This window comes from Sorex fumeus, unplaced genomic scaffold, assembly GCF_029834395.1.
Source record: "Sorex fumeus unplaced genomic scaffold, SorFum_2.1 ptg000149l, whole genome shotgun sequence".
Taxonomy (NCBI): Eukaryota; Metazoa; Chordata; class Mammalia; order Eulipotyphla; family Soricidae; genus Sorex; species Sorex fumeus.
In genome coordinates this window covers 3,662,354-3,677,464 of record NW_026606206.1, presented here as the reverse complement: position 1 = coordinate 3,677,464, position 15,111 = coordinate 3,662,354, and the positions used below count along the sequence as shown (strand labels likewise).

Sequence of the window (15,111 nt, the reverse complement as noted above, 5' to 3'; positions counted from 1 at the left end):
CTTGCACGCGGCTGACCCGGCTTCGTGTCCCAGCATCCCATAGGGTCCCCCGAGCACCGCCAGGAGTGATTCCTGAGTGCATGAGCCAGGAGTAACCCCTGAGCATCACTGGGTGTGACCCGAAAAGCAAAAAAAAAAAAAAAAAAACCCTAAATTTCTTCCCCACCACTCCCCTTGGATTTTTTTTCTCAATTTTTAAATTTTTTTTAAAAAATCTATTTTAATTAATGTAGGAGTACTGCTATTTATTCAGCCATTGATGAAGCTGATTGAATCGGGCATGAACTTCACGTGACTTTTTAAAAATTGTTTTAATTGAATATCCATGAGATCATTACAAAGCTGTTCATCATTGGGTTTCAGTCATACAATGATCCAGCACCCACCCCCCACCAGTGCACATTTCCCACCATTGTCCCCCGTTTCCCCGCCAACACCCCACCCCGTCACCCCAGTCTCCCTCTATGGGAGGCACCTTCCTTCTTGCTCTCTTTCTCCTTTTTTTTTCTTTTTGGGTCACTCCTGGTGATGTACAGGGGTTACTCCTGGCTCTGCACTCAGGAGTTACTCCTGGCGGTGCTCAGGGGACCCTATGAGATGCTGGGAATCGAACCCGGGTCGGCCCGCATGCAAGGCAAACGCCCTCCCCGCTGTGCTATCGCTCCAGCCCCTCTCCTCTTCCTTTGATGCATTATGAAAACCTAAATTTCTTCATTCAAATAGTCGTTCGGCACATTTAGAGATTATTGTGTGTTTAGGGAGATTAGAGACAGGCATGGGAAATAGTCTTTCTCTTCTTGAGGGATTTACTAAGACACAAGATTACTGGCGGGGAGCACTGAGGCAGGAGGAGCTCAGCCGCCTGGCTGATCACTGGCAATGATTCGGCGCTGCTGTGGGGGTGGGCTTGCACTCTTCTGTCCCTGATAGCCCAGCTGCCTCCTGTCACTCAGATTAGTTTGGGCCTGGGACTGGAGCAACAGTGCAGTGGGGAGGGCATTTGGCTTTCGCTGATTACATCCCCAGCATCCCATCTGGTCTCCAGAGCACCATCAGGAGTAATTCGTTAAGTGCAGAACCAGGAGTAACCCCCGAGCACTGCCAGGTGTGGCCCCAAAACTAACAGCATAGTCTAGGGCCCAAAGGCACAGGCTTCTCCCATCAGTTCCTCACTGGACAGGGAAGATTCCTTCCCGTTTCTTCCTTCGGGACTGGGTATCTGTTGAACGTGAAAGCAGCAGAAAACAATGAGCAAGTCAGGCCAAAGCCGCCTTTTAATCTGAGAGTATTTCATCAAGCAAGCAAAGGCGAAGCTGGCTGGAGAATACTTTGGCTGTTGTTGACAACTGTGTGGATTTCCTGCTTCTTTCGTAACACTTTTTGATGATACAAGATCACGGTTTTGATTCGGTTTTTTTAAGTTTCCTAAGCAGCTGGCAGCCTCTGGCCAATTCACACTGTTCATCAGCACTTCCACCAGGGGGCAGGAAATAAAATCGGACTCGTAAAGCAGCGAGCGACTCCAGTGAAAAAGTTTAGTGAGGACCCAGAATGGGATGTGAGCTAGAAAAAAAATGAAGTCTTCAAGTTTCAAATGTTAAAACGTGATTACACGTGATTACACTGAAAGTTAACGGTCTCTGTGAAAAATGAATGCAGAGTTATTATTTGAATGCAGAGTTATGCCCCCACGTTGTAGATAAATAAAAGAACATTAAGTAGTCTCTTTAGAGTAAAACTTTTCTTCAAAACATTTTATTGCCTTCTCCTTCTAAAAATGTGATTTTAGAGGAGTTTTCTGTCATACTAATTACCTATGAATTTTACCTCAAAAGGTCTTTGACAGCTTAAGATTCGTACTTGAAACATTTGGCTAGCACACAAACATTAAGCTTTTAGCAGCTGTGTTCCCCACAAAGACAAGAATTGTTTTAAAAAGTAATTGCACTTGTTCGTGCAGGATTTATTATCCATGTCTCATGACAATCATATTCATTAATAACTCAATAATAAATCAGACATTTCTTAACTGAATATCCACTTCAGATTTTCTTCTGACACTCTGCAGGTAGTAATCTCTTGGCTTTGAGCCAAACATCAGGACTTTAAGCATGACTCTTAAAAGAGTATATAGATTTTCTGCAAGAAATTTTTTTTTAAAGCAATGCAGCTTTATATATTTTTTGCTTTGATCTCATAAATGGTTGATTTCAGTTGTAGAAAAATGCACAGTGTGAGTCATTTGGAGGTCTCACTGGTACTATCCGGAATCAAAGTGGTAGCATAATTTTCTCTTCTCCGTGTAGGACATTAACAAAACAAACAAAAAATAAAAGTTTTTCATATTAGCTCTCTGAAAGCCATTACAAGCTTAACTCGAGAAGCTATTTAGATTGCACTGTTAACAAGCATCTTCCGTGTGCTACTTATGAAGGTTTGGTGGCTCCCAGGCCTGATACCCGAGCATTAGAAGGCAGGATTAAGAACAGCCTCTCCAGCTAACTATAGTACATGACAGAGCAGGATGACCACATTTATTCTACCAATGAGAGGCCTCCATGCTCCAAGCCTGTCCCATCTTGGGAATATAATGATTTCCAAAAATGTTTAAGCATAGTTTAAGGGACACTTTGAAGTTGAATTTCTAAATAGGTACTCGAGGTCAAGTTCGGATTTGAATAGAAATTTCCTTTCCATGTTGTTATAGTTTTTAAGGGGAAAACAATCATATTGAATCCCTGTCTCAGTACGGTAGAGCTGAAGGAAGAAAAAGCAAAAGGTAAATAATTTAACAGCTCCTGGTCTATGAAGTGCAGACGTGGTACACCTAGCTTTTGCTATCTGTAACTAGTATGTGCAGTTCAATGGAGGTTTTGTTTGCTCTTTCTCAACTAGCAGATTGTTTAGTCATAGGCTAAAGTCAAGTATGTAGCATTTCGTTTTATTTACAAGCAAACTCGGTTTTAGGAGAAAGAGAACGGGCGTGGGAAGGAATGGGAAAGGGAGCCATTTCTCTCAAACCTGATCGGTTGAGATGAAATTCCCTCTGCGGTCCGTCTCAGGGGTCCTTGATGTAAGTACGTTTGCATTAGAGCCAAACTTTTAGAAGCTGACGATCTTGAGGGGCATTTTTCTCATGGAGCCCACAGTGCACTGAGAATTGGGTCCACTGGCCCAGCCTTGGGTGTGCCCCCAGGCCCAGATCCTCCTGAGGGCGGCTGTCCTGTAGTGACAGTCAGGTCACTGATCCCCCCACCCCACCCTGATTGGTTACTAAAACAGATGACTACCTACTGAGTACAAGAAAACTTTCTAAAGGAACCTTCTCTATAATATGCTTGGAGAATTCTTCCATTCCTGGGGAAGCAATCAATTGTATCATCCCCGGTTTGAAATAAAAAAAAAATTTCCCACTATTACTTCAGAGGAAGCTTTGCACCCACGTAGACTAAGAAAAGGAATTTTTAAAGAGCATTTTTTTCCCCCAAATGCATCCGTAAATTTCAGAGTGGCGAGGAAGGGAAAGGATTTCACCTTGCAGCATCTCTGCCGGGACACTGCAGATCTGGGGTTGGAGGCTCCCAAAGAGACACCCAGGGAGCTTCTGCAAGTAGAAGGGAAGCGGGACCCTCTCTGGGCTCTCTGGGCTTGACCACCCAGCAGCCCTTTCCTCTTGATGCAACTTCCTCTACTCTCTGCAGCGCATGGACATGGACCGGAGACGGGAGGATGCCCGGAACCCCAAGCGGAAGCCTCGCTTGATGGAGGAAGATGAACTGCCCTCCTGGATCATCAAAGACGATGCCGAGGTGGAGAGGCTGACCTGTGAAGAGGAGGAAGAGAAAATATTCGGTAGAGGGTCTCGCCAGCGCCGGGATGTGGACTACAGCGATGCCCTCACGGAGAAACAGTGGCTGCGGGTAGGTGTGGCTTTTGAACTTGTCCTTGCTGGTGGGGCTCTCGAGAGGTCGGTGGCCACGAGCTGGAGTTCTCTGAAGGGAAGAACCTGCCGTGGAAAAGGAGCTTTGTGGACATAGGTGAAGTCATTCTATTCATTTGCAAGCGTTCTTCCTGCATACCCGGGCAGTGCCGGGAAATATAATGAAGAATTGTTTGCTAGAGTGGAACGGGTCATTGGAAGCACGGCGTTATTAGAGCTATGAGACCCACAAAAGTTTTATGACCAATTGCCTGGTCATGCCTCGGTGTCTTAGAGTGAGAATGGAAATGTGGAAGAGGACCTTTGAGATCGTCTTAATTGTTCCCCCTCATTTTATGGTCTTTAATTGGATTTTACTTTTCCGAGGCCTGCAGAGATCATTCAGGGACACTGGTGCTTTCTGACGTGTTGTTTGCCAGGCCTAGAGAACATCCGGGCTAGAAGGTGCCTTTGTACGCTCTTGGTTTTCTAGACAAAGCTGCTGAGAACAGAAAGGTTAGGTGACTATTTGGGGTTGCACAGCTGGCTCAAGAGAAGAATCACTGGGTGCTGATGCATTTTCATGCTTGTTTTTTGATTTGACCCGCTCTGTCAGTTGCCTGCGCAGATCAGGCCTGGGGCTTGCGTCATTGGTACTTTGAAGTCTTATTCTGAACATTGAATTTTCTTGGTGCCCTGCTTTGGGGAAATGTTGATGTCTCATTTTGACTGGGAGGATGAACTCTTGGGCTGTTCCCTGGGAGATGTCAGAATACCCCCAGGAGTCGCTCGCGTGCATGCCAAGGCTCGTGTACCTTCCATTTGAAATTCAAATCCTACTTTTTGATCCCGGGTACAAATTCAGTACCTAGAGAGGCAGAGCAGTCTGGGACATGTGACCCAGGCAGGGCAAATAAATGTGTGCTGGAAATATCAAAGCAGAGTTGGGTGACAGTACAACGAAATGGAAGCTGTTATGATGACGATGATCCGTTCATTTTCGCAAAAGGGCTTTGTAGAACGTGGACTTTCGGACCCAGCTCTTTAGTCGATAGGTGGGTGGGAAGGCAACAGGAGTATTTTGAGATTGGATATCAGAGGCAGACAGGTCTCGCCACCACTTGAGATGTGATTTACTCAGGATGTCGTATGATGAGAGCGATGTGACCTGAATTTCGAAAAGATTGAAGTTTGTGATACTCTCCAGAGAGAGACTTGGAACGCATCGTTCATGTTGGCGGTGGAACAATGGCAAATTGTATGTAATTCTTGGGTGATTGTTTTTTGCCGCGACACCCAAGGAGTTGGGTGGCCTTGGCATATAATTTTGCCAATTTCTTCTGCGTCGAGGGCACGTGGTTGTGGTTATTATAGTTAAGGTCCGTTCTGTAATATGAAGAGTTTTGTGTTTGATATTCATCGCAGAATTCGGGGAAATCTGACTCCCTTTCTCTTTTATGTAAGCAGTAAATTAGACACCTGGAATGTCACAGAAGACATAATGATTTATTATTGTCAACACTGTATTATCCATCTCTGTATGTACATAATCTCCAGATATTATCTCATTCCTACTTTGGACAACCTGGCAGGCTACCGAATGTAGCCTGCCCACAGGGCAGAGTCTGGCAAACTCCCCGTGGCGTACCCAATATGCCAAATACCAGTAACAACGATGGGTCTCATTCTCCTAAAGAGCCTTGAATATAATCTCAGGGCTAGGATGAAGGAGACGTTACTGGGGCCTGCTCGAGGCAATCGACGAATAACAGGATGATTTGTGATTGTGAACCTTGTTTATGGGGTGAGAATAGAACTTAGCTTACCATTTTGAAAAATAATTCTGGGACCAGAACAGTAGTGCAAAAGGTGTGGCACTTGTCTTGCTAGCAGCCATCCTGGGTTCCACCCCTTTTATCCCAGATGTACCCTCAGCCTGCCACTACTGATCTCTTGAGTGCAGAGCCAGGAATAAACCCTGAGCACCAGTGGGTGCGGCCCCCAAAGCAAAATAAATAAATTTCAATAATTCCAATTCTTGGGCGCTGAAGTGATTGTACAATGGGTAGGGTGTTTAGCTTGCACACAGATGACTCAGGTTCTATCCCTGGCCTGGCACCCCACAGGGTCCCTCCAAGCCTATCAGAAGTGATCCCTGAGTATAGAACCAGGAGTAAGCCCTGAACACTGCTTGGTGTGATTTTTTTTTTAAAAAAAGGAGAATTAAAATAATTTCTTGTGAGTTACCAAGTGGAGAAGACCTAGTTGCATCTTTTTTTTTTTTCATTTTCTTTCTATCACTTACGAGTAGCACAACGCCTCACATATCAAAGCTCTGCTAGAGACTCAGTGGGTATTTGTGAAAATGAAATCACCTTATGAGGAGAAAGTAGAACATGACAAATTGACCAGTAACATTAGCATAGTACCTCTCTTTCCAGTGTCTCTCTTAGACTTCTTTTCCTAACATGCACATTAGAACTCAGAAACTTGTTTTTATGAAATACATTATGAAATGGTAGTCCATCATTTTCGCCCTAAGGTGCCTTGCAAAAGGTATCAGGTCACTGACAATGGGAAAAGCTGTTCCTCGTGAAGCTTTATTGTGACGTATCTCTTTGTAATCCAGTCTTTGGAAAACCATTATGTCCATATTTGGTAGGAGCTAGAAATTTGCTGCTAAGCAGGACAGTCCTCCCGTTGTTCATCGATTCGCTCGAGCGGGCCCAGTAACGTCTCCATTTTGAGACTTGTTGTTCTTGTACTTGGCATGTGGAATACGTCACAGGTAGCTTGCCAGGCTTTGCCGTGCGGGCGAGGAGGGACAGTTAATACAGAATGCCCCTTTTACAAAGTTCCAGGCTTTCAAAATTGCTGCTAACTGACATTTATTTTCTTGTCCACCAGCAGCAGTCCTGTTTAATATCAGCCTTTTTTTTTTTGATAGTAAAATTACATATTCAAGGGGTTCTCGTGGGCCTGGTTGTGAAGAGCTGTTCTCTACCGGCTTATGATTGAACACATTGAGCGAACCCAGCCAACACAGCCTTGAAAGGGAATTTGGCAAGGGCTGTCGTGAAGAAATGCTGCAACAGGGCAAAAGTAATCCTTCTTTCTCCTGGCAGTGTCGTACAAAGCCGGCTTGGCAGAGGCATCGAAGACAGACAGAGCCCCAGAGCTGGAAGGCAACTGAACCGGAGGGATAGCTACCCATCCCATGCTTAAATCACATTTTCCGCAGTGCCCATGCCAAGAGGCTGGCCTGGCCGTCTCTAAAAGAACAGAACCACCTTTTCTGTCCTTTTTTGTCCTCACAGCCCCTCCATTTCGTGCTCCATCCCGAGGGCTGCTCTCCTCGCACTGTGCTGGAAAGGCCAAGACACACAGGGGTTTGCAGCATCCAGCCTGCAAAGATATTTCCGGCTGGTATCACCCGAAGTGGTTGCCACATAACTGATGCTGGTTTTCAACCACAGACCGATTGGGGGGGGGGGGGGAGGGGGGCCGGGGTTGGGGGTTGGTGCCAGTTCCCAGGTGTGGAAAGGTTAGAAATCACTAAAACATATAGGTTCGACCAGCTGGTCGCTGGGGGAGAGGACAGTTGGGAGCTTTAGAAATCAAACTAATATAAAAATGTCTGACTTTAATTAGCAAAATCTGCAGAATCGTCTGACCATAGGAACACATGACACCAGCCCCTCAGCCCCTCACCCACGCCCTCCCCCCCCTCACCCCCACCCCTGGGGCCTTGGAAGGAGCTCAATTTTGGTTTTTGGTTTTGTTTTTTATTTATTTATTTATTTATTTATTTATTTTGCTTTTTGGGTCACACCCAGCAATGCACAGGAGTTATTCCTGGCTCTGCACTCAGGAATTACTCCTGGTGGCGCTCAGGGGACCCTATGGGATGCTGAAGATTGAACTTGCTTGCAAGGCAAAGGCCCTACCTGCTCGCCGTACTATCACTCCGGCCCCTTAATATTATTCTGTTTTTATTTTTATTTATTTATTTGCTTTTCGGGTCACACCCGGCAATGCACAGGGGTTCCTCCTGGCTCATGCAATCAGGAATTACCCCTGGCGGCGCTCAGGGGACCCTATGGGATGCTGGGAATCGAACTCAGGTCGGCCGTGTGCAAGGCAAATGCCCTCCCCGCTGTGCTATTGCTCCAGCCCTCAGGAGCTCGATTTTGAAAGAGTTTTGGAGCTCACACTCTCCATTAGCGTGTCGGCAACTCTAGCTCCTGGCATTCTCCCTCGTTCCTCCTTTCCTGCCACCCCCAAGCACAGCAGGTTTGGGCCCTGAAGGGTTTCCATTCCAACCCCAGCTTTTAATTTTTTTAATCTTTTCATTACCAACTGGAGCCATAGCACAGTGGGTAGGGCATTTGCTTTGCACACGGATGACCCGGGTTCGATTCCTCCATCCCTCTGGGAGAGCCTGGCAGGCTACGGAGGGTATCCCGCCCACCCGGCAGAGGCAGAGCCTGGCAAGCTCCCCGTGGCGTATTCGATATGCCAAAAACAGTAACAACAGGTCTCACAATGGAGACATTACTGGTTGCTGGTGCCCGCTGGAACAAATCAATGAACAACAGGAGGACCAGTGCTACAGGGCTACCAACTTTAGCCTAATCCTATTTTGCAGTGGGCCACTCCTGGAACAAGGAGGACCCCTTTAGGAAGTGCGGAAGAGACTATCACTATACTTTCAAAAATTTACGCTACTATTTTATAGGTTTCCCACAGTGTCCCCAGGATGATAACAATAATAGTAGGTTATGAGTTGTTTACATATGTGTCTGTTTGCACACACATAGTCCTTGGGGTGTGTTGACAATTAAAAAATCACAATCACAAATCATCCTGTTATTCGTCGATTGCCTCGAGCAGGCCCCAGTAACGTCTCCTTCATCCTAGCCCTGAGATTATATTCAAGGCTCTTTAGGAGAATGAGACCCATCATTGCTACTGGTATTTGGCATATTGGGTACGCCACGGGGAGTTTGCCAGACTCTGCCGTGTGGGCAGGCTACATTCGGTAGCCTGCCAGTTTGTCCAAAGTAGGAATGAGATAATAAGGTGTCATAATAAGATGTCGGTTCCGGGAGCTGGTTTTTATAGTCTCTGAGTCTTGGCCGTTGATGGGATTACACGGCGCCAGGGGGCAAGTTGGTGGGTGTGACCCCCCACCTACTGGAATTTGGAGGATCTGGTTGGAGGATGCTCGGCCCAAATCCGAGTAGGCTTGGAGATCTCGGCCCTGGAACCCGCGTGACTTTGTCCCTCTGCCAGTACCTTCATGTGTTGACAATTAAAAGAAAGGAAAAGTACACATCTTTGTTTCTTCACATGTGTCAGAAGCAGTTCATGGACCAGCCTTGGCAGAGACCCTCTGATGAGCCCAGGGAGCAGGTTGTGGGTTGTTTCTTGTGTGTGTGTGTGTGTGTGTGTGTGTGTGTGTGTGTTTGGAGAAGGGAGGTCTCAGGTATCGGTTCTGGTGGGGCTTGGGAACCACATGGGGTGCCAGGGATCCAAATCAGGTCAGCCTCGTGCACTATACTGGAGCACCAACCCAGGGTGTGGGGTTTTAACTTCCGACAAGTGCGGTGAGGTGTTCTAATCTTGCCGTCATTTTTGGAGCCGGCATTCTGTGGAAATGCAGGGGGCAGGGTGGGAAGATGTGGGAGCACTAAAAGGTGGTCTGTGAGAGAATTCTGGAGTACCTGCTTTTTCTCTTCTTCCTGTCCCCTCAGAGGCCCGCGTGCCAACTTCAAAATAACTTCGCTTCCTTGAAACATTTAGTGACATCCCAGAATTTATTTAATTGCTGAGTGAGTGATTTGTGCCCTGCAGCACTTGAAGATAATTGGAATGCAATTTAAATTATGTGCTCTGTATAATATTTAATTGCCAGCCTGTTGGAGAGAGGGAAGAAGGAGTGCCTGCTTTTGTTTCACAGTGGACCGCAAGACTGGAAACTGTAATTTGCGAAGGTCCTTGCTATTTGCAGGTGTCTTTCTGTGTGGTCCTTATAAATGCATGTGTGAGGCTGCTGCTTTGGGATGTACCGTCTCCCCTCTTACCGCTTTTATTTGCGGGACCCTCTGGGCAGTTGCGCCATGAGCGAGGCTGCATAAATCCTTGCCTCTTAACTGTGGACCATAGCCCGCAACTTAAGTGGTAACTGAATATTGGGGTCATGAAGAATCCTAAAAAGTTGTTTTGAAATGAGTTGATTTATGATTCATCAGCAGCATATATTTGTTTGTATGCCTGTTTTTAATACTTACGTACAAAAATTTCTTGGGTGAGGCCCAGAAAGCTATAGTACAGCGGGTAAGGTGCTTGCCTTGCGTGCAGCTGGATCTGAGTTCAATACCCACTCCACAGATGGTCTCCGATTCCTGCCATGAGTGATCTCTGAGTGCAAAGCCAGTAATTAGCTCTTAGCACCACCAGGGGTGGGTCAAAATCAGAAGGAAAAAAAATATTGAAGGGCCAGGGAGATAGTCCAATGAGTGAGGTTCTTACCTCACACGTGGAAGACCCAGGTTTGATTCCTGTCACCCCATATGGTTCACTGAGCCTGCCAGGAGTGATCCCTGAGAGCAAAGCCAGGAGGAAGCCCCTAATATCACCAGGTATGGCCCCCAAACAACAAAAATTTCTCAGGTGAGAAGGGGTCTGGAGTGGAAAAAACTTACAAAGCCTTGATATTTAAAGATATTTCAAAGAAGTGAATCTTTATCGTCAGATCTTTGAACCTGGTCATTGATGCCACTAGTTTTAGTAGTTTTAGAAGGGTTTCGAGAAGGACCTTTCAGGAAGAACAACACAGAACACCCTCTTAAATCAACCAGCATCACCGGTGAAGAGCTTAATATTCCCACAATATCTGTGCATGAATGGACTCACCCTAATCAAGGACCTCTAGAGTGATTTCTGGAGTTTTCCCTTCTCAAAGCTCAAAATGGAGTCAGCAAAAGAAGAAAATCCTGAAAACCTGTGACAGGCAGGGCTAATCAATTGAGTAAAACGTGACACCTGTCAGTAATATTAACCCACCTGTGTGTCTTAAAATGTTGTATCGCACCAGGTGCCGAGCATAGAAGCTGAGTCCCTTAGTGGTCGCTATTTTCTTTCTTTTGCTTTTTCCCCCCTGTTCATCACTAGCGGTCCTTGCTAAACTCTGCATAAGAAAAAAGGCTAAAAAAAAAATAAATCCATAGAGTGTTCCCCATAAAGCCTTAGAAGCAGTCCCAGGAAAAAGTTTTTTAAAGACATTGGGATGGCAAGCACATTACTTAAAATTCTGTTGGAGTACACAGAAATAATATCTCTTCTCACCCAGGTGAAGAGAATTTTTCCTCTCTAAGGGTTTTGAAACAGGACTGATGCCTCCTGTGTTTGGGTGGATTAAATGCAATCCAGCTGCAATCAGAGACCGGTTGGAATACCCTCATGTCATCCCAGCTGATAGCATAGGGGAATTCTGGGAGACGTTCTTTTCTCCTAAAACCTTTTATTTTATATAGCCAAGATTTGGGGGTGAAAGGAAGACCCCTTCATCTAAAGTATAATGCGCACAGTGCGTTGATATTTTCGCTGTTTCTCTTTGGTCATTAAACATAAACTTTTCTTGCCTTTGTTATAAAATACATAAATAGAATTTTTAAAAAAATTTTTGTAGTCAAATGATATTTTTTAGCTTTTAAAATTGTATCATCAGATTTACCGGGGCAAAATTTCTAGCAAGCTGCATTTCCTTTTTTATACACAAGGGAGAGCTAAGGCCCTAGAAAATAAATTTGGGTTTTGCCAAATTCCAGTTTCTTCAGTACTTTAGGAAGAAGTCCTGAACAAATTAATGGCGGTAAGAGTTGTGAATTGTTTGGGGGGAAGTATTTGACAGTAATGAATACATTTTGATAACTTTCTACAATTTTGATTTTATTCTTTAATCCATTGGTTAGATTGTCTCCTTGGTGATTGGACTTTAACATAATCCCTGCTGTCACAATTCAGTAGGGTAGGGGCTGGAGCAATAGCACAGCGGGTAGGGCGTTTGTCTTGAACACGGCCAACCCGGGTTCGATTCCCAGCATCCCATATGGTCCTCTGAGCACCGCCAGGAGTAATCACTGTGCATTGCCGGCTGTGACCCCCCCCAAAAAAAAAGTTCAGTAGGGTAAATCCAATCAAAGGTCTGGGCCTCAGAGGGCAAGCTGAAATAAATACTAAAATTTAAAAAGCAAGGGGGAGACTTTGTTTGGACTGCTTCTTACGATTGTTGGGGCCAGAGAGATAGTACAATGGATAAGGTGTTTACCTTGCATGCAGCCCACCTGGGCTGGATCCTTGGCATTCCACAAGATCCCCTGAGCCTGCCAGGAGTGATCCCTGAGCACACAGCCTGAAGTAAGTCCTGAGCACTCTATGGTACTTTTAAAAGGAAAAAAATTAAAAATTATTTCCTTTTTAATGGAAGCTATGTGAAGAAATTTTTTTTTTTATATTTTGATGAAGTGCATGTATTTAAGATCACAATCATGATCATCCTGTTGTTCGTCGATTGCCTCGAGCAGGCCCCAGTAACGTCTCCTTCATCCTAGCCCTGAGATTTTAAAAAAGTGCCATATTCAAGGTTCTTTCAGGGTTAGGAGAATGAGACCCTTCATTGTTACTGGTATTTGGCATATTGGGTACGCCACAGGGAGTTTGCCAGACTCTGCCATGTAAGCAAGTTACATTCAGTAGCCTGCCAGGTTGTCCAAAATAAGAATGAGATAATAAGATGTCTTCCGGGAGCTGGGTTTTCTAGTCTCTGGGTCTTGGCCGTTGATGGGATTACACGGTGCTGGCGGGGGGGTGTCAGTTGTTGGGTGTCACCACTGCCTACTGGAAGGTGGAAGATCTGGGTGGAGGATGCTCAGCCCCGATCAGAGCAGGTTTGGAGTTCTCAGCCCCGGGACCCACGTGCCTGTGTTCCTCTGCCGGTTCTTTCATGCATGTGGAGATTGGTCTCAGCATGGTGGTGGCTGGTAGTAAAAGTTTTTAAGATACATGCTATATATATAGATAGATAGATAGATATTGATATTGATATTACATACCTATTGTGAAATGACTTTATTCAGAAGGCAGGTGAGTGGGAGAGGATAGTTAGAAAGTTGGAGCCAGAGCAGCCGAACGTTGCCTTCCTGGTGGCAGGAAGGTGGCTGCCTCTAGTCAGAACTGCAGCCATCTAGCCAATGCCTTTGAATGGTGGTTAAGGGGCTAAAGACGTGACTCTAGGGGTAGAACACAGGCCTTGTGTGTGTGAGGCCCTGGGTTTGATTCTCAGCATTGTGCCTCAGGCCCACTTCCCTCCATGGTGGACTAGATCACTGACCACAGTTTTTAAAGAAACAGAATCCTTATATTCGGATTATCTGGGGTCCTGATCCCAGAGCCCCTCATTAGTTCTGTGGCCCTGGCTGCCTAATGTAACCTCTCAATCCCATTGTAAGAAAGAATTCCCCCTAAATCTGATAAAATAACGATTTTTGAAATTCATAACATGCAGTGTAATGAGTGCAATAAATGCACACATTCACCATGAATGACGGGAGGACAGTGCTATATTTAAATTATTTCATTCAAAATAGCGCAAAGGCTAGACCAAACTTGATTTCCACTCAAAGCCTCTTTTGCAAACCACAACACCCAATAAGAGAGAGAGAACAAAAGGGAATGCCCTGCCACAGAGGCAGGGGGGATGGAGAGGATGGGGGGTGGGAGGGATACTGGGATCTGTGGTGTGGGAAATGGGCACTGGTGGAGGAGTGGGTACTTGATCATTGTATAACTGAAACCCAAGCACAAAAATGTGTAAGTCTACAACTGAACCTCATGGTGTCTCACTAATAAAAAAAAGTAATAATAATTAAAATTAAAAAAGAGCGAAGGCAATGTTTGAGGCTTGTTGCAGACTCTGTACTAGGGGTCACTCCTGGTAATACTCAGTTTGTGTGATACCTGGGATCAAATTTGGGTCACGGCAAGGTCCTTACCTGCTTATAGCATCTCTCTGGCACAATTTGTACTTGCTGGTGGAATTAGATTGAATGTTTACCTGCTGAACATCTGTTATAGGACATATCAACACTGCCAGTCCACAACCTGTCAACCAGCTGTGGTTTCCTTTGGTTCTTGTTGTGCTCAATTTGGTTTTTTGTCTCCACCTGGCAGTGTTCAACAATCATGCTTGGCAGCTCTATCACCTTGTAGTCCTTGGGCTCAATCCTGGGTCTTGGCGCAAAGCATCCACTCAGGTTGTGCACGAGCTCTTTGGACCAACCCACTCCCCAAATGTGCTTTTTGACATAACCGTCCCAACTTGGAGACTGGGACTCACAGTCAAGGGCCTGAGCCGTGGGACCCCAGCCTGCTGCCAGTCAGGTACAATGGGCAGCCTAGAATCTAGCCACATCATTCAGTCAATGAAGTTTTTGTTCTGCTGTTGATATAGAAAAAAACAATCCCAGCCAGGGCCACTGTGTGGCGTTTACATATGTGTCTGTGGGCTTTCTCCAGGCTCCCGGGCTTCCTTTGTCAGCCCAAAGATGTGCATATTGGGTGAATAAATGTGTCCAGATGATCCCTGGCTGAGCAATGGAGTGTGTGACTGTGTGTATGTGTGTGTGTGTGTGTGAGTGAGAGAGAGAGAGAGAGTGACAGAGACAGAAAGAGAGAGAGAGAGACAGAGAGAGACAGAGAGTGACAGAGACAGAGAGAGTGACAGAAAGAGACAGAAAGAAAGAGAGATGGCTATATCTTTCCAAAGTAGAGTCCTGCCTGGAGCTGGAGCGATAGCACAGCGGGTAGGGCGTTTGCCTTGCACGCAGCCAACATGACCGACACAGGTTCGATTCCCAGCACCCCATATGGTCCCCTGAGCACCGCCAGGAGCAGTTCCTGAGTGCATGAGCCAGGAGTAACCCCTGAGCATCGCCGGGTGTGACCCTCCCCAAAAAAAGCAAAGTAGAGTCCTGCCTTACATGACCTGAGTAGCTAGATAAACTGACCCCCCAGAATCCTGGAATGGAACAAATGGTTTGGAAAATGAATTGATGAGTACAAATTGTCTGATAATAAGAGTCTTTGGGTCTTTGCTTAGTTGTTTGAACAGTGTGTTTGTGATTGGAAAC

General features: G+C 45.7%; 1 protein-coding gene across 3 annotated transcripts in view; it reads left to right on the top strand.

The window, feature by feature from the left end:
• Positions 1 to 15,111, top strand: part of SMARCA2 (SWI/SNF related, matrix associated, actin dependent regulator of chromatin, subfamily a, member 2) — a 230,175-nt gene that overhangs the window by 139,854 nt on the left and 75,210 nt on the right. For all 3 annotated transcript variants that reach the window (XM_056106879.1, XM_056106877.1, XM_056106878.1), the window contains exon 27: positions 3,702 to 3,920. In XM_056106879.1, the coding sequence (XP_055962854.1) occupies positions 3,702 to 3,920 (219 nt within the window). The remainder of the gene's footprint in view (positions 1 to 3,701; positions 3,921 to 15,111) is intronic.